We start from the raw sequence: 22,289 nt of genomic DNA, 5'->3' as shown, positions 1-22,289 counted from the left end.
GACAAGGTTTCGTGGTGTAGTTGGTTATCACGTCAGTCTAACACACTGAAGGTCTCCGGTTCGAACCCGGGCGAAGCCATATCTTTCGTTTTTTATCTTATATTTTTTATAATAATCAAAATGGGCTTTTAATGGACCTAAAATATTGACCCAATAAAAATGCAAATGCATGAGACACGTACGTTTTTAGTATCTAAAATCCATGGTCATTGTTGTTATCATTGTCGACGTTGACAAAAACCAGTACAATTGCAAAATTCATCACGTGATAATTACGGATGAAAAATATAGTGAGAGGAGTTAACAAAACTTTTTTGTTCTTTTTTGACAATGATTTGAAAAATGAAAACACTTTTTTTTTGGGTTCTTTTTCTCTTTTGTGTGGTTGGTTTAAAGTTGTGATATACTGCTCGTGAGTCATCAGCATCTTCTCCAAACAATCAGCAACGTACACTACACTATTAACGACAAGTCGAGAACCAACCAAACTAAAGAAAACCAACAAAAGGTCTCAACTAAAAAAAAACAAAAAACAAAATAAATCAATGTGCTAGCTTAAAGATGCAAATGCACCATTCAATCAGAGTCTCTCTTGAAGTTAGTCACTGATGAGCTTAAACTAGACAAAAAGAAAATGACTACGTTTCTGAAGTCACTCATCTTCTTACAAGATTCATGTCTTGCCTTCCTCTCTCTAATGGTAATTAACACCAGCATATCTTTCTTTCTCTATCACTCGCTCTGTTTCTCTGCTTTACGGATAATTTCTAATTTTGTCTATTTATTTATGCATGAGAAGTTCCATCGAGGGAGTTCTGAGGATGCAGCTGAAGCTCTCAAGAAGCTTGAAACATCCATAAATGGTGCGAGGATAAGCTTCGACACGACATGGACACGAGAATTTAGGAGCTTATTTATAGTTCCCTTATTCAAGTGTTTGGTGGCTTTTTGTTTGATAATCTCCCTCTTAGTTTTCATAGAGGGTATATACATGAACCTTGTAGTACTCTACGTCAAGGTGTTTGAGCGAAAACCCGAAAAAGTTTATAGATGGGAGGCGATGCAAGAGGACATTGAGCTTGGACATGAAACCTACCCCATGGTCCTTGTCCAAATTCCAATGTACAACGAAAAAGAGGTATATCTACATGTATTTTATAAATTATAGTATGGACGAATCATAAAGTTTATTTCAAAACTAATCGACAATAAATATAACGATTTAAGTTTCTTATAAACCACATTACATTGGAACATTTTATAGATGTGAGATTCATAACATATTAACATGTTCTTAACTTGCAGGTCCTTCAATTATCTATAGGTGCTGCATGTAGACTAATATGGCCATTGGACCGCCTAATTGTTCAAGTTTTAGATGATTCCACTGATCAAACCATCAAGGTCTTGCCGACCAAGTTTGTTGATTTATTTGAACACATATAATGTATTGTAAGATATTTAATGTGAGGAGGATTGAGTTTCAGGAGCTGGTGAACACAGAGTGTGCAAAATGGGAAAGCAAAGGTGTAAATATAAAGTGTGAGAGGAGAGACAACAGAAATGGCTACAAAGCCGGAGCTCTTAAAGAAGGCATGAAGCACAACTACGTGAAGCTATGCAATTATGTCGTCATCTTCGACGCAGACTTCCAACCGGAGCCTGATTACCTCCAACACTCTGTCCCCTTCCTCGTTCATAACCCCGAGGTCGCTCTGGTTCAAGCCCGATGGAGATTCAGTACGTACATTATGGTAGACAATTTTACGTACCTAAACATTTACAACTATTAACTTATATGAGACTATCAATATTTGTAAATTTTTACTCCATATCTAGGTTGTGATAAACTGAACTTATATCTTTCGTAACAATGCTATGTACATAATTAAGGATCCTAACAAAGTTTATTTTCAAACTGAGTGATTGTATGTGTGTGTGGGGTTCATTGCAGTGAACGCAAACAAGTGCTTGATGACGAGGATGCAAGAGATGTCCCTCAACTACCACTTTATGGCAGAGCAAGAATCTGGATCCACTAGACATGCCTTCTTTAGCTTCAATGGTGTATTTGGTTATCATTACATGTTTTGAATTTTTGATAAATTTTAGGTACTTATTTTATAAATATGGTTTTGGTATATCTCTTTCAGGAACTGCGGGTGTATGGAGAATGGCCGCGATGGAAGAAGCTGGAGGATGGCATGACCGGACTACTGTAGAGGACATGGACTTGGCCGTTCGTGCTGGTCTTCTCGGCTGGAAATTTGTCTTTCTCAATGACCTCACGGTACTTGATTTTATCCCTACCTATTAATTGCTGTAAATAAGCCCTCATTGCATCTTTCGTACATTATGTAACTGTTCCCATGTGGATTTAATATCCAACATTTACTAGTGCTTTCTTTACATAGACACTCCCACTTTTTTTTTGTATGCTTCCACTTTTGAAACTATAACTTTATTAAAGTCACATAGAAACTCCCCTTTTGAACTATAGTTATTGTGGTAGATTTTATAGAATTTGGTTATGGACATAGTTTCTGACTAGTGTGGCACTCTTGTCTTGATGTGCAATGATATCTATAATTCTATATATATATATAGTGATGCATTGCTATAAAATAATAATTACTAAATTATAATCATTACATTATGTATATGAACACTGAGTTTGTAGGTGAAAAGCGAGTTACCAAGCAAGTTTAAGGCCTTTAGATTCCAGCAACATCGATGGTCTTGTGGTCCAGCTAATCTCTTCAGGAAAATGATTATGGAGATTATTCGCAATAAGGTCCTTTTCTCAATCTACTTATTTAATCTTGACAAAAACGTGCCCACAATTTTTTTTGTCACACGTCCAATAACTACTTTGGTTTTTTGTTCATCTTGTTAATATGGAGAGACAAACAGGCCATGTGATGTGAGGCTGACGTACAATATTTTTTGTTTTGATTGGTCACTTCGATGGGGATTGATTTTTTCTTCTGTTTTGTTGTTTCTTTTATGCTTTAAGAAGATGCACACACACAAAAAAAATGTTGCATTTGATTTGGTAATCTGATGGGTTAGAAGACCGGTTTGGTTCAATCTAGTATTATTTGGTTCGGGTTTAGTTAAACCGAGTCGTATTAAAAGATTACTCTAAAACAAATAATTAATTCATGAGTAGATATCTAACCTTAATCTACAAATCTATGTAATAATGACTTAATGAGCAGAGAGTGACGATTTGGAAGAAGTTGTATCTGGTCTACAGCTTCTTTTTCTTACGGAAGATCATAGTCCACTGCTTCACTTTTATTTTCTACTGTGTTATTCTTCCTACAAGTGTCTTCTTTCCCGAAGTCAACATTCCAGCTTGGTCAACTTTTTACATTCCCTCTATGATCACTCTCTGCATTGTCATTGCGACACCAAGGTTAGTTACTACTTCCTAATTCATCTTGATCGATAAATATATCACCTAATTGTATATTGTATATCGTTATTTACAATGGATTATCTCATTTCCTAGATCATTCTACCTCGTGATATTTTGGATCTTGTTTGAAAACGTAATGTCTATGCACCGGACAAAAGGAACTTTCATCGGCATACTCGAAAGACAAAGAGTGAACGAATGGGTTGTCACTGAGAAATTAGGAGATGCTCTTAAGACTAAGCTACTTCCTAGGATTGGAAAACCTAGTAACATGTTTCTTGAAAGGTAACTAAATTAATCAACTAGTTAAAAAATAATATATCTACACTAATGTTTGCTAAAGAGTTTGGTTGGTTGCAGAGTAAACTCCAAGGAGATAATGGTGGGGATATACATCTTGTGTTGTGCTTGCTATGGACTTTTCTTTGGGAACACATTGTTATATCTCTATCTCTTCATGCAAGCGGTTGCTTTTCTCATATCTGGAGTTGGCTTTGTCGGCACTTAAATATCGATCACATTTAGACCTCAATTTTAGTGTCTAGCTCTTCAACAAGTTAGTTCATGCTTTGATTACTCAGTCTCAAGTTAATTGTGTAAATTTAGATTGATAATTTCTAGATGTTTTGTCTAGCTACGTTAGTTTTATATCTTGAATATCGAATAAGATGGTGTTAATTGTTATAATCGTTTTTTAAATTCTAACATGTACACAAAGCATACACCGTACTACAATGTTTTCTTATCCCTGCTTTGATAAATTAAGATAACCTTCTGTACTTTATGCATTGAAGCCTGAATTTAGCTCTAGTGCACACAAGATGTTAAATTCTATCGGAGAGCAAGTCTATCAAATTTTTTTTTTTTGGGTTCATCATTCAGAATAGTGCATAACCATGTTATTATGAATTTATTTGAGATCGATAATGGGTACTGGTTTAGCCACAATCGATGTGAAAAATGGTATATATATTTAACTGTTAAGTTGTGCATTAGTTTTATCCCTCAGTTGGTTTGGAGAAAAAAATAATTTGTCATCATCAAATGCTTCTTCCACAGAAGCCAGGTATGCAGACGCATTAACCTTAAGTAGCTCCGGGGATACGCTTGTGGAACCTATGGTTTGAGATTGGCATAATCCTTTGTTAGCCTCTGGAAGGAAGACATTAAGACCAGGAAGCAGCTGCGGGTGCGCTTTAATGAGTTTAATCATCCTTGCAATGCTACTATCTTTATTGTGTTGACATTTCTAAGACAAGAGTAGATTGATGCTCATTGAGCTTATTGAAAGAGAAATTGAATAGCTCATGAAGAGCTTTATTGTGCAAAGAATGTAAAGAGAGGAAGAAGCTTTAGGTTGTCACCAAGATCTAATTGATTCTTGGATTTGATATTTTATAAGATGAATGAGGAGAGTTGTTTCCAACTCTCAAAGTTACAGTCATAGTTCTCATTACATAACTATATATGAATCTTCTAACTTGCTAAAACCCTAGTTACATGGACATCACATTGGGCTTGGGCTTGGGCTTGCTTTAGTTGTGGACCCTAATATATTGATTTTACAAAGAGACTTTAGTAACATGATCATAATCAAAATCACATGTGTGTTAGTTGTGTAGATCAGGAGTGGAAGATGATTCATACCAAGGACCTTTAATATCAATCAAGAGCTTGAGAAATTCTTTAAATTTTGTAGGTTCATCAAGAAATGTCATTTTCACAGAATTGAGGTATGAAACAGAATCATCCATAGTTAGCTGCGGTGGTACTCTTCTTACAGCCATGGTCTGAACTTGGTCTAAACCCTTTGGTATCCTTAATTAGAAAGAGAAATTTTGTTCATTAAAACATATAAATTTTGATCATCACTGAATCTCTCTAGTATCTCAAAGCTATTACCACTTTAGGATCTTTCAAGAAATAGAACCTAGAGTGCATAAAAAACTTACAAATCGCATTTAATAGCAACTCAGAAGATATTACGACACCGATTAATTTGCTCTTCCAAAGTCAACAAAAAAAAGAAAGAAGAACATTCACCAATAAAAAGCTTGCCAGAGGATACGTTTTGGAGTTTAGTTTTACATTTGAGGGTTCAAGGTGATCAAACTTTCATCATTCGGATTTAATAATCAGCAGGTAAATTTTGTAGCAGATACAAAATTGTAGTCAAAAATCCAATTCAAACTTATGCCAGCAACTACAAAAGGAATTAAATACAAGCCTGAAAAACATTCCCATGCAGTGAACCAGAAAATACGAAATTGTTATCGAATTTTGGAGAAAAAAGAAGAAGCCTTGGAGGACAAGACACACGATCACGAAGAGAGAGAGAGACGAGTTGCTCGAAAAATCTCTTGAATTTAGGTTTTTATTTTGATTTTCAACAATACATATGTTTCTTAATAATGAGTTATCTAAATTTTCTTTTACTATAGATTGGCCACCAATCATGGAGTGACTTTTTAATTAAAATAATTTTACAATTAGATTAGAAAATTTTCTTAGATAAAAAAGTAGCTTGTTAGTAGAAGAGAGTTTATGAGATATAATAATATATAAAGTTAAGCTATGAGTTTCTAAGTTATCCAAAAATATATTTAAGCAAATATAATCCCTTTACATGCATCAAGATTAATTGACGATTAGATTAAGGCACTTTTTAAAATCTTAAAATAGTGTTGTCAACAAGAAAGAGTTTAAAAAATAAAGAAATTATATATAAATCATGGTTTTCTACTAATGATATTAACGGCATAATACATAAAGTGTGACTCCAAATCTAAGAGAATTAAAATATCAAATGTATAAATTTGTGTAGTATATTAGTGTTGAATATTCTAACTGAATAAATCAAACCATCAAAAGAAATAATGAATTAAGTACAAATCTTGAACAAAATATATTCTATGGAGAATTTTGAACATTAAGGAAGGATATGGGCTAGACACAACATATTGAATTTTGTTTGTCCAAGGATAATAGAAGAATTAATTTGATGAGATTAACAAATGATTTTGATCTTGTTTTTTTAGCCCATGGTTGGATGTGGACAAAGATGGACCTTTTGCAAACACGATCGTCTCTCCTTTGAATTCCCAAGTCTAAGAGAGTTCAAGATCTCAAAACACGATCGTCTGCAATCTTACAATCAATGAAGAAAGCTTTTGATAGAGAAGCCGGAAAATATGAAGCCTTTTTACCGATATTTGATCCTAAGTAATTAAATTTTCATTCTTTCCTTCTTTTTTTTCCTTCTGATTTTGTGATGATTGACCTAATTACTCTACTAATAAACTTGTAGGGAATGTGATGCCGATACTATGGCAAAAATGGTGTTTATTCTCCAAGGACACCAACAGCCTCTAAAGGATCTTAGCAACATTTTCGAAAGGTATGAGTTGTTTCAGGGTCTTCTCACTATTCCCGCTTAAGAAGATGTCGTTTCAGTGCATGATTTTCTCTCCTTTGAGATTCCAAAGGCTAAGAGAACTCCTAGAGTTCCCGTTGATGATCTCCTCTCATTCAACATTACCAAGTCTAAGAGAATTAAATTTCCCGAAGCCAAGAAGAGAAAGATATCTCACACCTAAGATGCTTAAGGTAAAAATGCTATAATGTTAAACTCCTCTCAAGAAAATACGAAAAAAAGAATCATGAATGTGAATGTTTGGATTTGCATGAAAAAGATGCAAATATTGCACATAGTTTTATGAAGGTCATGATGCACGTACGGTGCAAAAAGATGTCGATTCTCCAAGATCAAATTGAGGTAAGTGTCCATATTTTTAAACAATTTTTTTGGCAAGTCTTTTGATCATGATTTGACAATATTTTAAACAGTTTTTGTTTTGGCAATTGTAGGTGTCTTCCCTCCTAGATAAAGATCTCATGGACATTTATATGAAAATGCTATAATAAAAAGCCTTTATAGAGTTGTAAAAGACAGTTTAGCTCTTAAACAGAACATGAAATGAACATATGCTTCTATATTGAGTTGTAAAAAAAATGATTCGGATTTTTAAGAGACAAAATGACTGTATAGTTTTCTTTTGTGTACATGGTTCGCTTCTTCTGAAATGACCATATGTTCTTCTTCTTCTTTTCAGTTAAATGATTTTTATGGAAAAAATTATGAGATTAGTTAAATTGAAAAAACAATTTATGGAAATACAATCATCAAAAAATGATTTTTTGTTATTTGAGTTTTTTATAAACTGATGTATTTGTTGTATATAATAGTTTTTTTTGTATACCGCGGATCGACTTTTTTGTACCTAAAATTTTGAAATTTAAATTGTATTTATTTTGTTTAATGTTGAGGATTATATAATTATATTTTGATTGTAATTTTAGAATTTAACCGTAGCTTATTGTTCTATTTTAATATTGATCCAAACCCGTTCCATTATATAGCCCGTTTAATAAAATTAAACATCATTTTGTCATTTTTCTTTTCAATATTTTTTTTCCTTAAAAACATATAATTCAAGTCAATTTAAAAGTTTGCAAATGGTTTCCATTACATATATATATATACATAATTTGTATAGAGTTCATCTATATTATTAATATTATAAAATTTATATAGAATTTAAATATTATAAATACTTTAAACGTTTTTAAATTTTAAATATCTATAATAATTAAGGTTATAATGAATTAGTTTCCAAAAATATTTATCTATATTTTATTTAGGAAACAAATATGATTAGTATCGTTAGCATTATAATAGAAAACAACTTGATTGTCAAATATTCATTTGTTAGAATGATATATTCTTAAACTGGTTTATTTAAAGTTAATTTTGTTTAGTTTTTTTTGTAGGAATGAAAGTAATTATTGAAAGATCCGACTGATTCAATTTTGGGTCGAAAATTAAAAAAAAAGGTCTACCCAATTGGATTCCTTAAAATGTACTTCAAAAATGTTAGTATATGTTTCATATTTAATCAAAGTAAATTAATCTCTATCTTGAAAATATACAAATTGCCTTGGTTAGTTAAAATGAGCTCCTCCAAATTGATGATTAAATTCATTATTGTTGCTATGCTGGCCATTTCCTCTGACCTTTTCTGTGGTATAAGTTCTTTTTCAATACAGATTCATTTATTACATATACAATTTTGTATCATTCTCAAAAAACAAAAATCTTACATTTTCCGTTTACTGATTGATAGTTGAAACTGGAATCAACGTGCAAGCTTCGCCTCCCACTTGTGAACGAGACTGTACTAAGAAATTCTTGACACAAGAATGCGATAAATATTGTGTCAGTTTGTCTTATAAAAGAAGTGTGTGCATACTATCCGAAGGATTTCCTCCAAAAACTTCTACATATCGTCGTTGTTGTTAGTAAATAAAATATGTAATGTTTCATCCGCTTTGATCGAATATGTTCATGTTTATTATCCTTTAACTATACTAGAGAATTTTATTTTTCAAAACAAGAGTGTGTACTTTAAGAGGAAAAGTGTCTCATCGGAATTGAAGGAAGATCTACGAAGGTTTAACACATACTCAAACGAGTATTTGAATAAACCTTAAGCCTTTTCGATGTGGCTCATTGGCTCTCTGTTATATGCCCAACTAACTAAACCAATACAAATTGGAAGACGCTTGATGAAACAAATCAATTGAAATAGCATTAAACAGCTTACGAAAAGTGAAAACGATAGTTCGTTGTTAGTAGAAATTTCTTATGTAGCAAGTAAGCTAAGAATTGAATAAGTCAATCTAACTATAAAAAAATTGTTAATGTAGATTATGTGTCTTTTAAATTCGCAGTGCTATTATCACTAGATCTTCCTCTTAACATGATTGAACTTTGACCAAACAAATGATTTACCATTTGTTTTTTTTTGGGTCAAAGATTTAAATTTTTAGTTAAAAATCTACATTGATTATATTAACAAAAGTTATGGTAATGAACTTCTTCTGTAATTATAAATACATCATTTCATACTCAACTAATGTACATCAAACAAAATCTTCAAAGACGATAAATCCTGTTTTAATAAAAGCAAATCGAGTAAGAATTTGAAAATGGGTTCTTCTAAATTGTTGGTTGCACTCACTCTCGTTGTTATGATTACCATTTCCTATGACCTCTTCTCTGGTATGTTTCTTTAGATAATACAATTATTACAATATTTACTTATTCATAGTATTTTTTTTTGCAGTTTTAATTACTTCTTATATATGATGATATCGCAGAAATAGGAATAAGTGCGGCAACGCTTGTGATTCCAACATGCTTTGAAAATTGTAACGCGACATTTCAAGATCCAGAATGTAACAAATGGTGTGCATTATTGGCTTATAAAGATGGTAGCTGCCTATATCCTCCTTCTGAGGTTGATGATCTTCCCCCTATTAAACGACCTTACATTCCTCGTTGTTGTTGTAATCCTATTACTCTTTCACCTCCTTCTCCTTGATTAATATATATTTTATTTTATTTTACGTACCTACAATGAATAAAGAGATAAATAATCTTCTTTTGAATAGAAAAACCAAATATTCAATTCGGTTCAATTCAGAAACATTATGAAGTTCATAACCAGATCGAACCAAAATTTATTTTATGTTTTAATTCACACCAAAGTTAATCATCCACTTAAGTTATCAAAAATTTAAAACATAAAATAACTTGGAAGATCTAGATTTTAAGTTGCAAACACACAAAAAAATTGAATCTCTCCCTGGCATTATTATCAAAGTCTTCCTCCTAACCATGAATCTCTCCTTACCTTTAGAATTCTGCTAAACTTCAACTCGCAATTCTGCTAAACAACAAAACATCACATTATGAATTAACTCTGAAGTTACTAGTCTCTTTGTAGAGTTGATGAAGCTAGTCTCATTTCAAAGGTGTAGGGACTCATGAAAAAACACCCGAATCTTCTTCTTGGTTTCAGCGTCTACCTTTCAGCTGGGACTAAGCTAACCATCCCTCCCGAGGCTGAGCAACATACTGCGCCATCTGATAATAACAAACGAAAACGTGCTAAGTGTGATGATCCATCGATGATCAAGATTACGTCTGAAAATAACAAAAGAACACGTGCAACGTGTGATGATCCATGGATGATCACGATAACGTCTGATAATAACAAAAGAAAACGTGCTAAGTACTGTGATGATCCAGATTATGATCCGGATTATGTGAAGAAGCTTAAGGTATATAAAGTGCTCAAATTATAAACTAATCCAAAGAAAATACCATTTTGGTCATTCTTGTTTTGATAAGTACTTGTTGTGAGTCTCCATCGAAGAAGCGAAAGAGGAAAGGAAAGAATGTGTCTCCACCTAAGAAAAAGGGGAAACTTAGCAAGCGCACAATACATTGTAATAAATGTGGTCAAGCAGGGCACAATTCTCGTTCATGTGGTAAGAGAGCTCTTCAGGTTAGTCTCTTTTCATCTTGAGTTCAGTAATGTTACACTGTTGCTGTGGTGGTGTCTTCTTGCTGGTAAATGGTTGTGTTTTCAGGCTTGTGTTAGTAGTGGATTGCTAAAGAAAGCAACTCAATCTCAGCGAAATACTCAACAAGTAGAAGATTAGAAGCAAGTGTGTGGATTGTTTCCTTTGGCTTCTTAGTAGGGTTTTTGTTGCCTTCTTAATAATTTTTGTGGCTCATAGTTTAGTGGTGTTTTGCACTAAAGATAGGTTAAGGTTTTGGTGATAAGTATCTGTTAGAAGCAGAACTCTCGCGTCGATCTATGATACTTATAAGTTCCAATGTTGAATTAACACATTGTCTTACTAGTTTTTGGATTCAATTTACAACATTCTTAAAGCTTTGATTCAAATGATATCAAGCAACCTGAGTGATCATTGTTATATCTCCATCTCCTCATGCAAGCGCTTATCCAGAGTTAGCTTAGTCGTAACGTAAAATTTCATTCGCATGTAGCATCAATGTTGGTTTCTAATCAACAAGTTAGCTCACGCTTGATCACCCAAACGCAAAGTAGTTGTGTCCATAGTTGTATATGTTGTGTATCGAATAAGATGGTTTTATACATCACCACGGTCTATTATGATCATCATTGGAATCTATACACAGTTCAATACTAACAATCAACAGAAAAATATTTCTTATAACTTTTGCATTGATCAAGGAACTCAGTTCTAGAGCACACGAGATGTAAAAATCTACCGGAGAAGTCACTAAAAAGTAGTTCAACATTTCAGAATAGTTTACAGTTCCAGGCGATAAATAAACCAAGCCCTGGTAAAAAGTGGACAAGACAAGACCTCACTGTTCTTGTCAATAACCAGGGTGAAATTAGTCCAAATTTCAATCCCTGTAAGGCTGTAACTCAAGAAATCTCTAATCTGCTTTTACAAGGACAAGCAGATTCTAAGTAAAGACAACAACATGCGAAAAGCAAACATATCCGCTTTTCGCTGGTCGATCAGATCTATAGACGCCTTTCGGGTTAGTAGCAACGAACCCTTTCTCGCTATTTCACTGACCGACTCTTTTCACTAGCCTCATGTGCCAAAGAGTTGCAACCTTCGTCTTTCCAGCTCAAGCTGCGATAAAAGCAAAATTGCATTACTATCACACCCAAGGCTTGATCAACGTTACACGATTGAATGCAAATGACTAATATAACACCAGAGGCTTAATTGGCATTACACAATGAACTGAAAGTGACGCTTACCACTTTCTTGACTCGGTTGTTGGCAGCATCAGTTCCTCCAAAGACACAATCTGAAAGATACGGGCTACGAACGCGTACCTCTTTCATCACCAGAATGTCTGAGTTTTCCCATTGCACAGGAAGCCTAAAAGGAAAATAATTCACATGTGATTCATTCGAAAGAGAAAAAGCAAATTCAAACAAAGAAAGTTTAAGGATTTATGTAGTCTAAAACTATGTATCTAGACAGCTTCTTAACTGTATCAGTATCACAAAGAAGACTAAAGATACTTGACACTAGAGCCCACAACATATGTAATCTACAACAACCACAAACATAGAAACTTTACATATATATAGTTGCAAACTAGCATCACCGGAAACCAAGAGCAAAACAACACTAAATCATGTCCAGATCCTAACAATTTATCTTTGGGAATAACACATTAGACGCACAAAACAAAATCCTCCAACCCAAGCAATTGTTTACAAAGAACTAATAGTTCAACTAAACAACATTAGATTACGATCTCGTCCCACCTCTCTACCGTATACTCTAAGCTGTGTTTCCTTCTTAGAGATTAGCTTATTTTTCGATCCGAAAACGTATAAAAAGAGAAGATCCTTACGTCTTAGACAACGCGTCGAAGATGCTCTGAGCCTCAGCGGTAACACCAACTCCCATTCTTTCAGCATCTGCTTCCGCTTGCCTGTGCTCAATACGTTTTCCCAAGTAAGCTCAAAACAAGCAAATAGCAATAAAAATTGCATTTTGAAAGGATTCAACAACAAAATATCTTATCACCTGATAGCAAGTGCCTCTTTAGCTCGGAGACCATTAAGATCAACAGAAAAGTTGTCTGAATCAAGTGGATCTTCAGTTTTGCCTAAATACGAAAGCCCTGTAATAAAACTCGCATTCACCATCCGAGTGTTCTTCAAATGCCCAGGTCTAGGTTTTGTACCCTCTTGTAATAACCAATAACTCGTCAAGGATAACACAATTCAGGTCAAGACATTGAAAATACCTAAATCTCAAATTTTGATGAAACAAACAATTAAAGAAATTAAGGATATCAAAAAAGACGAAGTTGGGGATGGGGTCGTAAGCCATGACGATCCCTCTGAACTCATCTCCGGTGATCACCTTCACTGAATAAATATTCCCCACCGCGAATTTCTCTCCTTCTCCTCCGATTGCGCTGGCCACCGATGCTCCTGCTGGATCCATGGCGGCCGTCCTCGCTCCTCCTCCGTCTTCTGAAATCGCCGAACTTCGGAAAAATTAAAACTATATATATCGCAATATGGGCCTTAAGCCCAAATAGCTACTGGCTTATAACAGTTTCCTCATTTTTATATCAGTATATGGGCCATAAGGGCCCAATAACTACTGAGCTTCATGATTAGTTCAAAACGCGGCGTTTTAAAGATTAGTGTATGACTGTTACTTTATCCATTTTATTTCGTTATAAACAGATTAGCGAACACTGAACCACAATCAAATCGGAGAAAATCGTGTGTGTGTGTGTCAATGGCGGCTTTAAGCATCTCACTAGCTTTCTCTGTTGATTCTCTCAAACCAACCCAATCAACGAAGTTTGGCTTCTCGTCTTCTTCACATAGATATCCATTACTCTACTCGTGTAAATCTCACCGCTCCAATCTCAGATTCGCTTTCCCTCCTTCTTCAGTTTCGACAGCTACAGAAACTGGAGAAGAAAACTCTAAATCGACCGGGAATTACGCGTTTCTAGAGGAATCGTTTCGTACCGGGAGGTTTTTGAGTAACGATGAGTTAGAGAAGCTTAAAACTCTTGAAGGATTTGCGTATTTTCAAGAGCTTGAATCTGGATCGATGTGGGTTCGAGTTATGAGACATGAAGAGATGGATTCAACGGTGCATCTATTGGCTGAGTCATTTGGTGAATCGATGTTATTACCTTCTGGTTATCAGTCTGTGTTACGGTTTTTGATTAAGCAGTATTTGATTGAGAGAAGAGAAGTGTTGCCACACGCAGTTACTTTAGTTGGTTTCTTTAGGAAAAAAGTTGATGAGTTTAGTGATGATGGAGAGGAGGAGGCTGTGATGGCTGGAACTGTTGAGGTTTGTTTGGAGAAACGAGGCGCTAATGCTTCTCCTCCTTCTCCAACTCCTCCTAAGGAATCACCTTATATCTGTAACATGACTGTCAAAGAGGATCTTAGAAGGAGAGGAATTGGGTGGCATTTGTTGAAGGCGAGTGAGGAACTGATATCTCAGATTAGTCCATCAAAAGATGTATACTTGCATTGTAGGATGGTTGATGAGGCTCCTTTCAATATGTACAAGAAGGCAGGATACGAGGTTGTTAAGACAGATACAGTTTTGGTCCTTCTGATGTTACAGCGGCGTAAGCATTTGATGCGGAAGAAACTTCTTCCACTATGCACCAATCCTATAGTAGAAATGGTGGGGTCTGATAATGAGCTGACCTCCTCTGCAAATGTGTAAACATGGGTACAGTTTTTCCATCAGTGTACCAATTAGCTTTTAGTCTTCTTCTCAACCTTTTCTGAATTTATAACAAACATTGTGATTGGCTTTATTATGTAGGAGCTAAATGTGACATGACCAAGGGTCGGGTTGATAATCCCGTTTGCTTCGACCTATTGTTTATATGATCTTAGTAGAGGTACTCCACACACACTCTTATCTTTGTTATCTGCTTCCTGTATTGGCAGCGATTGTATTTCTTGTTCATAGACATGTGGTTAATTCTTTAGGCATTAGGCGAAAGAAGGAAAGAAAAAACAAGACTACACCCCTGAATTTATGTACTCATTTCTCTTAAAGCAAAACATTCATAGCAGCAAATACAACATACTATACGGATACATCTAGTGCTTGATTTTCTTAGTGAAATTATAGTATATATATCCAAATAATATCGCTTGATCAAAGTTTCCTAGCTGGAAGTTGAATTGAAATTATCCGGTAATTCATAATTAGTATTGTTTGTTTATATTTATCAAGTGTTTTTTTATCAGTGACCTCTCATTTTAGGAAAAATGACAGTAATCCATTTTACTTGTTTCGAAGAATTCAGTGTCTAGAGCCTTCTGAATGTAGGAATCGTCCCACCCAAACCACCCTTCGAGTTTGTGTAGATAATTAGTTGCAGTTCCTTAACACAATCCATCACTGAAGGTCGCTCTTTACTCTCTATACGGATGCACCGTGATGCTAGATCAGCAAACATGGTTATAGCTTCCATGCTGTATGAATTCCGAGGCAGCTCGACATCTATAACCTTACGCAATTTCTTTCTATCATTCAGTATATTCCTAACCTGAAACGTAGAGATAATTGATCAGTTTATTCCTATGTTAAGTTTCCTGATCTTTGAACTTTTTGTGTTTGTGAATCATAGAACCTAAAAGGTCCATTTTACCTGTAGCACCAGGTTCTGTTCATTTGGGCCCTGAGTTAAGTCAACTGCTCTGCGTCCAGTAAGTAGTTCTAGCAGCACAACCCCAAATGCATAAATGTCGCTTTGTAGAGTAAGTTTACCTGTCTGCCACAGAAGAAGGGAACAAAAATTATGCTAAAAATTGTCCTCCGTTGCCTATTGGCTCTGATATGTGAGTGTGATTAAAGTTCCTTTTCCAGGCTATTTTATGTCATTACTAGCAAGTTTTAATTTTTCTTAAGTAGTGTCTAGTTTACCCTATCGGAAGAGAATCATGTGTGAAATATAAGTAAGAATCTTTACCGATGTATATTCTGGGTCGAAATAGCCGAATGTTCCTAGAACTCTTGCTGTGACACAAGTATCCTTTCCTTCTGGCATCAACTTTGCTAGTCCAAAGTCGGATATCTGCAAGGATTACACTCACATCTTAGTTTTAGTCTATGCTTGGTATTAGTGCTGCATAAACCCTCCATTTCTATTAACTGTATAAGAACCTTTGCATTATAATTGGAGTCTAGTAGAACGTTGGTGGATTTGAAGTCTCTGTGAACAATTGGAATCCCAACAGAAGAACTTGAATGGAGATACGCGAGTCCTTTTGCTGCTCCTAGTGCAATTCTGAGCCTTATTGGCCAGCTTATTTTTGCTTCTTTGATTCCTGTGATAAAGACGCGGTTTAGTCGCCAATTGGTTTTAGTGGATTGGGCTCTTATTTTGTTGACTTACCATTCAAATGATCTTGCAGGTTTCCATTTTGCATATATTCATATACTAGGAACCGGTGTTTCCCATCTGCACAATAGCCGATCAAAGAGACCAGATTTGGGTGGTCGAGTCTGCTCAAGATATCCACCTCCACACGAAATTCTCTTTCTCCGTCAGCCTTTTTAAACGTAGGTAAATCCATCTTCTTGATTGCAACAACCTTCAAATAACAAGGGATTAAGATATGTATCCTACTCTAATAGCTCCTCTTCGATAGAAAAGTTTTTGTAACATTACAAAGCCTGTAAATCACATAAATGAAGCTATATAGTTCCTACCTCTCCTGTTTTTAAAGTGCCTTGGTAAACTCGGCCAAAGCCTCCTTTACCGAGGAGATTCTCATCACTGAAAGAACTTGTGGCCTCCTCCATCTCCTTGAGGGTATAAACTGATGACCCGAATCTTCGCTTCCTTGGCTGAGAAGCCTGATCTTCGATTTGCCAGCATTCTGCTGTTCTGTAGACCCCTGAGAAGAAGGTTAGTTTCAAACAGATGGTGATTCAGTTTTACCTAAACCCTTTATATTCAGTAGTAGTAATGTCGAAAAACAAAAACAGTAACATACTTTTATGCCATCTGGCGAAGATGATGGAGAAAAGGAACGTACATGGATCCGTATCATATGATTTGCTTCTCCTTCTCTTGTTCCAAGCCGAAACAAGTGGAAAATGCATAGCTTTAGTTTGGATTTGGTTTTTTCTTATCCTTTGTAGACCATTACAAAGCCGATAGAAGAAGCTTCTGGTCTCGTCCTTAAGACAGAAGGGTATGTGTCTTTCTAGTCGTGAAGATGTTCTTTGTAGTTAGTTGCTTCCAAAGAAACAGAAGATTGTTGTGGTTGAAGATGATAAATATAGAGTGCAATAAAGTTAATTGATTTTGAGGGTTAGGTTTCTGAAATACTCAACAGCAGTATTTCAACTACCGAAAGTTCAAGAGAGAGAGAAAGAGACGGTAGAGCTGAAGAATACGTAGATTACATGTACGTGAAGCAAAAGAAATTGAGAGCCATCTTGAGAAAGTAAAGACTTGATGTTTCCTTAACTTTTCTAAGCTCAAATTCTCGGTTTGGTTCTCTTGTCTGAATCTATCTCCTTCTAACCAGTTTGTGTACGTACGTATCTCTGTCGATCAAATAGAGATGGGAAGCTGCTTTCAGAGTGTTTCCTTACCCTTTTCGTCTCAACTTTTTTCTCTAGACTTCTATATTACTATTTACTAATGTTGTTTTCATAGTTCGTTGAGAGAGAGATTATAAAAGTTAAACTTTATAAGTGGAGAAAACCTATAATTTTCTTAAAGCAATCTTAGTTTTTTTTAATAAGATTGACAAATCCTAGGATACTGTAACTTTAACGTATCCAATTGTATATTAAGGATTTGGGTTCGGATGAACTTTTGCTTCGAATAGAAATGATGACTCATTCTTAGAACATTTTTATTTTACGATTGAAGAGTGGTTGTCGTTTTATATCAATGGAAACCAACATGCTGTTTTCTCGCACAATGGTGAAATCAAAGTACCTAACGATGAAGAAATTGTTTTGGCTTTATTGCATTGCACCTAACCATGCCAGTGCCACCAAGAAGATTATTGTAGAAAATAAAGAGGAAACATTCAGCTCTTTATGATTAGAAAGTTTTATTCTTATGAAATGCAATTTGCAATTATTAAGTTGTTATGTTTGACTAATTGTGTGACGTGAACGTTTACTGATTTATTTTTGATCAATGATAATACATTATTTATAACCATTTAAATCTCATCATGTTTCACATATTGGCCCACAGTTATTATGAGAGGTCGTAAATGAGAACCAATTATGTAAAATATGCTACTTCACTTACTTGGTTCTTCAGATCGATTGTGTGACATTACCATTGTTCAACAAAGAACCAAGTAAGTGATCTGAAAAAATGGTAATCTCACAAAATCGATCTGAAGAAATACGAACAAGGGATTAGTTTATCTCTAGGCCATAAACACTCTCTATGATAAATAGTTTTTCAAATAAATCAAACAATTGAAACTTTGATCTAAAAACCTTGAAAGAAGAGAAACCAATTAATCAAGTGTTAAAAAGGGTAGATATAATCATGAAAAGTTGAAATAATTTTGTTTCCTAAAAATTTAAATCCATAATAAGAAAAATATATATGTAGATGAGTGTAGCCATAAAAATAACGTGTATGAATATATGAAAAATATCTAGATTTTTTTTTTTTTTTTTTTTGGCCGATAGACTCTCAATACTATATGTTTTTCAACATTTATCACCGACAATTTTGTTTTAAAGCAGTACAAAACCAGTTTTAATTTCTTTGTACTGAATGTTATACCATGCATCGATTTATTGATTCATCCACCTCTTTGAGTGGGTGAGATAGCAATGAAGAATGGCAAATGTATAAGCTTTAGGTTAATTTTAAAAAGGACCCATAGGATGAAAAATTAGTTGGATGAGTTGCTCCACATAGTTAATGCAATTTATCATATCACTAAAGGCTTTAAAACCTCTCTATATATAGACACGTTCATTGACAAGTTATACAAACAAATCATTCAAAGACATACAAAATAATTGAGTTTTTTTTTTAATTAGAAACAAATGGGGTTGAGTGGTGTTCTTCATGTGGAGGTTGAGGTTAAGTCTCCGGCTGAAAAGTTCTGGGTAGCCCTTGGCGACGGCATCAATCTCTTCCCCAAAGCTTTCCCTAACGACTACAAAACCATCCAAGTTCTAGCCGGCGATGGCAACGCTCCTGGCTCCATTCGCCTCATTACTTATGGAGAAGGTACATTTCTCATTTTGTCTTTAATTTGTAACCATAATTAATAAATCATGTTTCGAATAAATACCTAAATGGCTAATTAAGTAATTAGCATAAATCTTGTCGCATTCAAGATTGAGTACTACATTCATGAAGACATCTTTCAAAAAAAAAAACAAGTGTGGTTCTAGATAGGAAGACTTGTATGTATTAAAGATAATAATAAATAATTCATGTTACTTAATGGTCAATAACTCATTATAAACCCTAAATGATCTATGTCTTCATTGACTATATTTCACTCTCTCACCATATCTTTATTTAAAAAATGCTCATTGTTTCTACTCTTTACCGTAATATAGGATCTCCACTGGTGAAGATATCGGCGGAGAGGATCGAAGCAGTGGATTTGGAGAACAAAAGCATGTCGTACAGCATCATTGGCGGAGAAATGTTGGAGTACTACAAAACCTTCAAAGGAACCATCACCGTTATCCCTAAGGATGGTGGTAGCCTTCTGAAATGGTCTGGTGAGTTTGAGAAGACCGCCCATGAGATCGATGATCCACATGTCATCAAGGACTTTGCTGTCAAGAACTTCAAAGAGATAGATGAGTATCTTCTTAAGCAAACTAGTGCCTAACACTAGAACCTTTAAATTATATAAGAGGGTTCGACCGTCTCTATAAGATTTTTCTAATTAAGAAGTTGAATAAAGTGGAACCCCTTTATGAATATCCACGTTTTATGATTTCGGAGTTTATGCAGCCTAGTAGGCCATAAGCTTTTTACAAAAGCCAATTTAGTCGAACATTTTGAAAAAATCGAACCTTGTGGTAGAGTAATTATTTGGCTCTTGGACCGGATTGGTTGGTAGATAAAAAAATAAATTAAAAGACAAACAAATGAAGAGTCATATTAATGTAGTTTGAGTTTGACGATCGAGTTGGAGCCAAACCGAACCATATTTAAAGAAGGACATTCCGATCAATTGAGACTTGCCATGCAATGAGCAACTTGCAACGACGTTATTTATTGCTTTGCAACTTGGACTCAGAGAATCAATTTGGTGAAGGAAGCTCAAGATCTTGTATCAATTCTGTTTGACATGAAATTTGCGAAATAGTGACGGATCTGGCGAAAGATAGTGAACCGCTAATTAAAACATTATGGATTTGCAAAATCGTGTTTTTTTTTGTTCAACGGTACGCTTTTTTTCTTTCTTTTTGGTTTTAGTCTAATCTACTATTTACTTGCATGTAGTAGGTACATTCTAAGAAATTCATTTTGAAGAAATCAAGACAATCACATTTTCTTAGACTCATACATATACCTAATGGTTTTGGATAATCGTCATTATAACTTTTGAGAAATCTTTATAATTTTATTTTGTTTGTGTTTGATTTTTAATTCTAATTATTTTAATTTTTAGTAATAGTTCATTAGTCTTTCAACATTTTGCTACATTGCTGAAAATTTTCTTAGAATCTCCAATTTTCTTTTCCAAAGAACTTCCCATTTTATAAAGGTTTGTTTACAAACCATCTACTACGTAGATGAAATCTCCTATACATACAATTATTAATTAATTAATTGGGTGGTGAATTAAGCTGAATACATATGTTTATAGCTGTCACATGTCTGTTAAGCTTTTGGTTAAATTTAGAAAGATTCGATTATGGTGAAAATGTTAGATATGGTGGTGTTAGGTAAAATAATTGACGTAATTTTCAGAAACTCTTTGTATTTAAAACACCATCATTAAGAACTAAGAAGATTATTATCTAAGCCACACAACATATACTAAAAAAAAAAAAAAGAGAGAGAAATAATGACACTAAATGGATACTTGTCAACTGATTTTCACATAAAGTCTCCGGCGAAGAAATTCTTTCAAACTTGCATCGAGACGATGGATCTACCTAAAGACGATGGTAACTCTTCTCCATTACGTACATCTCATTGATTGATATAAATCTTATTTAAAACTCTAATTGCTGTGTTTCACCATAGTCACGGTGGAGATCGAGGAGGTACCTTTGGAGAAGAAAAAGACTACGTTTAGAATCGAGGGCTTTCAGATATCGGAGTGGTACAAATCGTTCAAAGGAACAATCACCCCTGACATGGCCACGTGGCAAAACCCGGATGGGTACAAGAAACTCGAAGGAACCATGACCATCACTCATGTGGAAGACAATGACTGTGACCGTGCGATATTGACAGTAAAGTATGAGAAGATCAACTCTGACATTAAAGACCCAGGCACCATCATGGACACTTTTGTAGAGTTCTTTAAGGAGATGGATGAGTATCTTGTTGAAGATTTTAATTAGAGTTATCTTAACTGGTTAATAAAGTGGAACCCATTTAAAGTTATTTATCTACGGTTATTGCAGCATATAGACTAGTAATGGTTAACATTGATTGGCATTTGGGATGTAGTTACTCATAAAGATTTCAATATACATAATAATATATCGTTTTGCATGTGAGTTATTGTTTGTATCAACGATTTTAATATAGAGGCTAATTTATCCATGATTAGTTTGATAAATTAAGTAACTTATATGTGGATTATGTAACTCATTGTTTAATTAGTTCTGATTTACCAATACATAAGAAAAAACACATGGACAAGACAATGCATATATAACCTAACCAATTTGGCTATTAGTTTTTTAAGAAACGCAAGTAATTAGTTATCAAGAAAAAGTGAAATCTAAGAATTAAGAATCTCCATGACATAAGAAAGAAAATGGACAGTCAAATAAACCTACAATGTTTTTCTTTTGAAAAAACTTTGATAGCCTCTTTGAATATACCTACAATGTTTGTTCGGACCAAATCAGAACTATATATATACCCTTTCAGTTTCAGTAGGTACTTTTATCCAAAGAGACTATCAATTTATTCTTATTATTAATAAATATTCATTATCGTTAACTTTTACATTTGTTAGAAATTTTGAGTTTCTCAAAAAAAAAAAGACCAAAGTTTCTCAATTTAATATCAATAATCATGCATATAAAACTTACTTATGTTACACACATTTTAAGATATATTTAAATGTAATGTATTTGAAATTAAACTTTTATTACTCGAAAACGTTGAGCTAGAGACTTCAGTATTTATCTGATGATATTCATAAATACCCGCTGGTCACCTATCATATTTTTGTTCTTGAAAATTACTAAATATCAATCAATTGCGTAT

At 34.3% G+C, this 22,289-nt stretch overlaps 8 protein-coding genes and 2 non-coding genes across 19 annotated transcripts; 7 read left to right on the top strand and 3 right to left on the bottom strand.

Moving 5' to 3' along the window:
• Nucleotides 1–5: 5 nt before the first annotated feature.
• AT1G24080 lies at nt 6–79 on the top strand. Its single transcript has one exon. It is a non-coding gene; the product is annotated as a tRNA-Val (tRNA).
• Nucleotides 80–384: 305 nt separating this feature from the next.
• On the top strand, nt 385–4,203 carry CSLA10 (cellulose synthase-like A10). 2 transcript variants are annotated; one of them, NM_102254.3, is made up of 10 exons: nt 385–700; nt 800–1,138; nt 1,306–1,404; nt 1,488–1,740; nt 1,955–2,065; nt 2,154–2,290; nt 2,681–2,794; nt 3,222–3,421; nt 3,518–3,709; nt 3,785–4,203. In NM_102254.3, exons 1-10 carry the CDS (start codon nt 635–637, stop codon nt 3,930–3,932), a joined length of 1,659 nt encoding a protein of 552 aa, NP_173818.1. In that variant the 5' UTR covers nt 385–634; the 3' UTR covers nt 3,933–4,203. The 2 variants fall into 2 exon arrangements, with proteins under 2 accessions (NP_173818.1, NP_001320353.1); NM_001332636.1 differs by having other exon boundaries at nt 440–700; nt 2,681–3,421; nt 3,785–4,131.
• Nucleotides 4,204–4,397: 194 nt separating this feature from the next.
• AT1G24068 lies at nt 4,398–4,863 on the bottom strand. The gene has a single exon (NR_143568.1). It is a non-coding gene; the product is annotated as an other RNA (non-coding RNA).
• Nucleotides 4,864–9,401: 4,538 nt separating this feature from the next.
• Nucleotides 9,402–9,968, top strand: AT1G24062 (Cysteine-rich protein). Its single transcript, NM_001036010.2, has 2 exons — nt 9,402–9,545; nt 9,644–9,968. Exons 1-2 carry the CDS (start codon nt 9,473–9,475, stop codon nt 9,865–9,867), a joined length of 297 nt encoding a protein of 98 aa, NP_001031087.1. The 5' UTR covers nt 9,402–9,472; the 3' UTR covers nt 9,868–9,968.
• Nucleotides 9,969–10,312: 344 nt separating this feature from the next.
• AT1G24060 (uncharacterized protein) lies at nt 10,313–10,633 on the top strand (the record flags this gene model as incomplete). Its single annotated transcript, NM_102253.2, has 1 exon — nt 10,313–10,633. One exon carries the CDS (start codon nt 10,313–10,315, stop codon nt 10,631–10,633), a length of 321 nt encoding a protein of 106 aa, NP_173817.2.
• An 826-nt stretch (nt 10,634–11,459) lies between these two features.
• Nucleotides 11,460–13,401, bottom strand: AT1G24050 (RNA-processing, Lsm domain-containing protein). The gene is made up of 5 exons (NM_102252.5): nt 13,159–13,401; nt 12,887–13,052; nt 12,711–12,791; nt 12,103–12,226; nt 11,460–11,971 (listed from the first exon to the last, which is right to left on the bottom strand). The coding sequence occupies exons 1-5, from the start codon at nt 13,310–13,312 to the stop codon at nt 11,930–11,932; spliced, it is 567 nt and encodes a 188-aa protein (NP_173816.2). The 5' UTR covers nt 13,313–13,401; the 3' UTR covers nt 11,460–11,929.
• A 130-nt stretch (nt 13,402–13,531) lies between these two features.
• AT1G24040 (Acyl-CoA N-acyltransferases (NAT) superfamily protein) lies at nt 13,532–16,592 on the top strand (the record flags this gene model as incomplete). Of its 3 annotated transcripts, NM_102251.2 has the most annotated exons (3): nt 13,574–14,581; nt 14,678–14,756; nt 16,282–16,592. In NM_102251.2, exon 1 carries the CDS (start codon nt 13,616–13,618, stop codon nt 14,573–14,575), a length of 960 nt encoding a protein of 319 aa, NP_173815.2. In that variant the 5' UTR covers nt 13,574–13,615. The 3 variants fall into 3 exon arrangements, with proteins under 3 accessions (NP_001321714.1, NP_849703.1, NP_173815.2); NM_179372.3 differs by having other exon boundaries at nt 13,566–14,756; nt 16,282–16,580; NM_001332635.1 differs by lacking the exons at nt 14,678–14,756; nt 16,282–16,592 and having other exon boundaries at nt 13,556–14,575.
• AT1G24030 (Protein kinase superfamily protein) lies at nt 14,909–17,152 on the bottom strand (the record flags this gene model as incomplete). 6 transcript variants are annotated; one of them, NM_102250.5, is made up of 7 exons in its annotated part: nt 14,909–15,413; nt 15,516–15,638; nt 15,837–15,941; nt 16,031–16,194; nt 16,263–16,461; nt 16,580–16,767; nt 16,867–17,152. In NM_102250.5, the coding sequence occupies 7 exons, from the start codon at nt 16,973–16,975 to the stop codon at nt 15,174–15,176; spliced, it is 1,128 nt and encodes a 375-aa protein (NP_173814.2). The 6 variants fall into 6 exon arrangements, with proteins under 6 accessions (NP_173814.2, NP_001077592.1, NP_001320422.1 ...); NM_001084123.1 differs by having other exon boundaries at nt 16,909–17,135; NM_001332631.1 differs by having other exon boundaries at nt 15,174–15,413; nt 16,580–17,135.
• A 1,151-nt stretch (nt 17,153–18,303) lies between these two features.
• On the top strand, nt 18,304–20,250 carry MLP423 (MLP-like protein 423). 2 transcript variants are annotated; one of them, NM_001198146.1, is made up of 3 exons: nt 18,304–18,470; nt 18,889–19,097; nt 19,436–19,969. In NM_001198146.1, the coding sequence occupies exons 2-3, from the start codon at nt 18,911–18,913 to the stop codon at nt 19,714–19,716; spliced, it is 468 nt and encodes a 155-aa protein (NP_001185075.1). In that variant the 5' UTR covers nt 18,304–18,470; nt 18,889–18,910; the 3' UTR covers nt 19,717–19,969. The 2 variants fall into 2 exon arrangements, with proteins under 2 accessions (NP_001185075.1, NP_173813.1); NM_102249.6 differs by lacking the exon at nt 18,304–18,470 and having other exon boundaries at nt 18,827–19,097; nt 19,436–20,250.
• A 601-nt stretch (nt 20,251–20,851) lies between these two features.
• Nucleotides 20,852–21,566, top strand: AT1G24010 (Polyketide cyclase/dehydrase and lipid transport superfamily protein). Its single transcript, NM_102248.3, has 2 exons — nt 20,852–21,007; nt 21,087–21,566. Exons 1-2 carry the CDS (start codon nt 20,905–20,907, stop codon nt 21,407–21,409), a joined length of 426 nt encoding a protein of 141 aa, NP_173812.1. The 5' UTR covers nt 20,852–20,904; the 3' UTR covers nt 21,410–21,566.
• Nucleotides 21,567–22,289: the final 723 nt, after the last annotated feature.

This window comes from Arabidopsis thaliana (assembly GCF_000001735.4).
Source record: "Arabidopsis thaliana chromosome 1 sequence".
NCBI classification, from domain to species: Eukaryota; Viridiplantae; Streptophyta; class Magnoliopsida; order Brassicales; family Brassicaceae; genus Arabidopsis; species Arabidopsis thaliana.
Note: the sequence above shows the minus strand (reverse complement) of the source record. Positions and strands in the feature narration are given on the sequence as shown.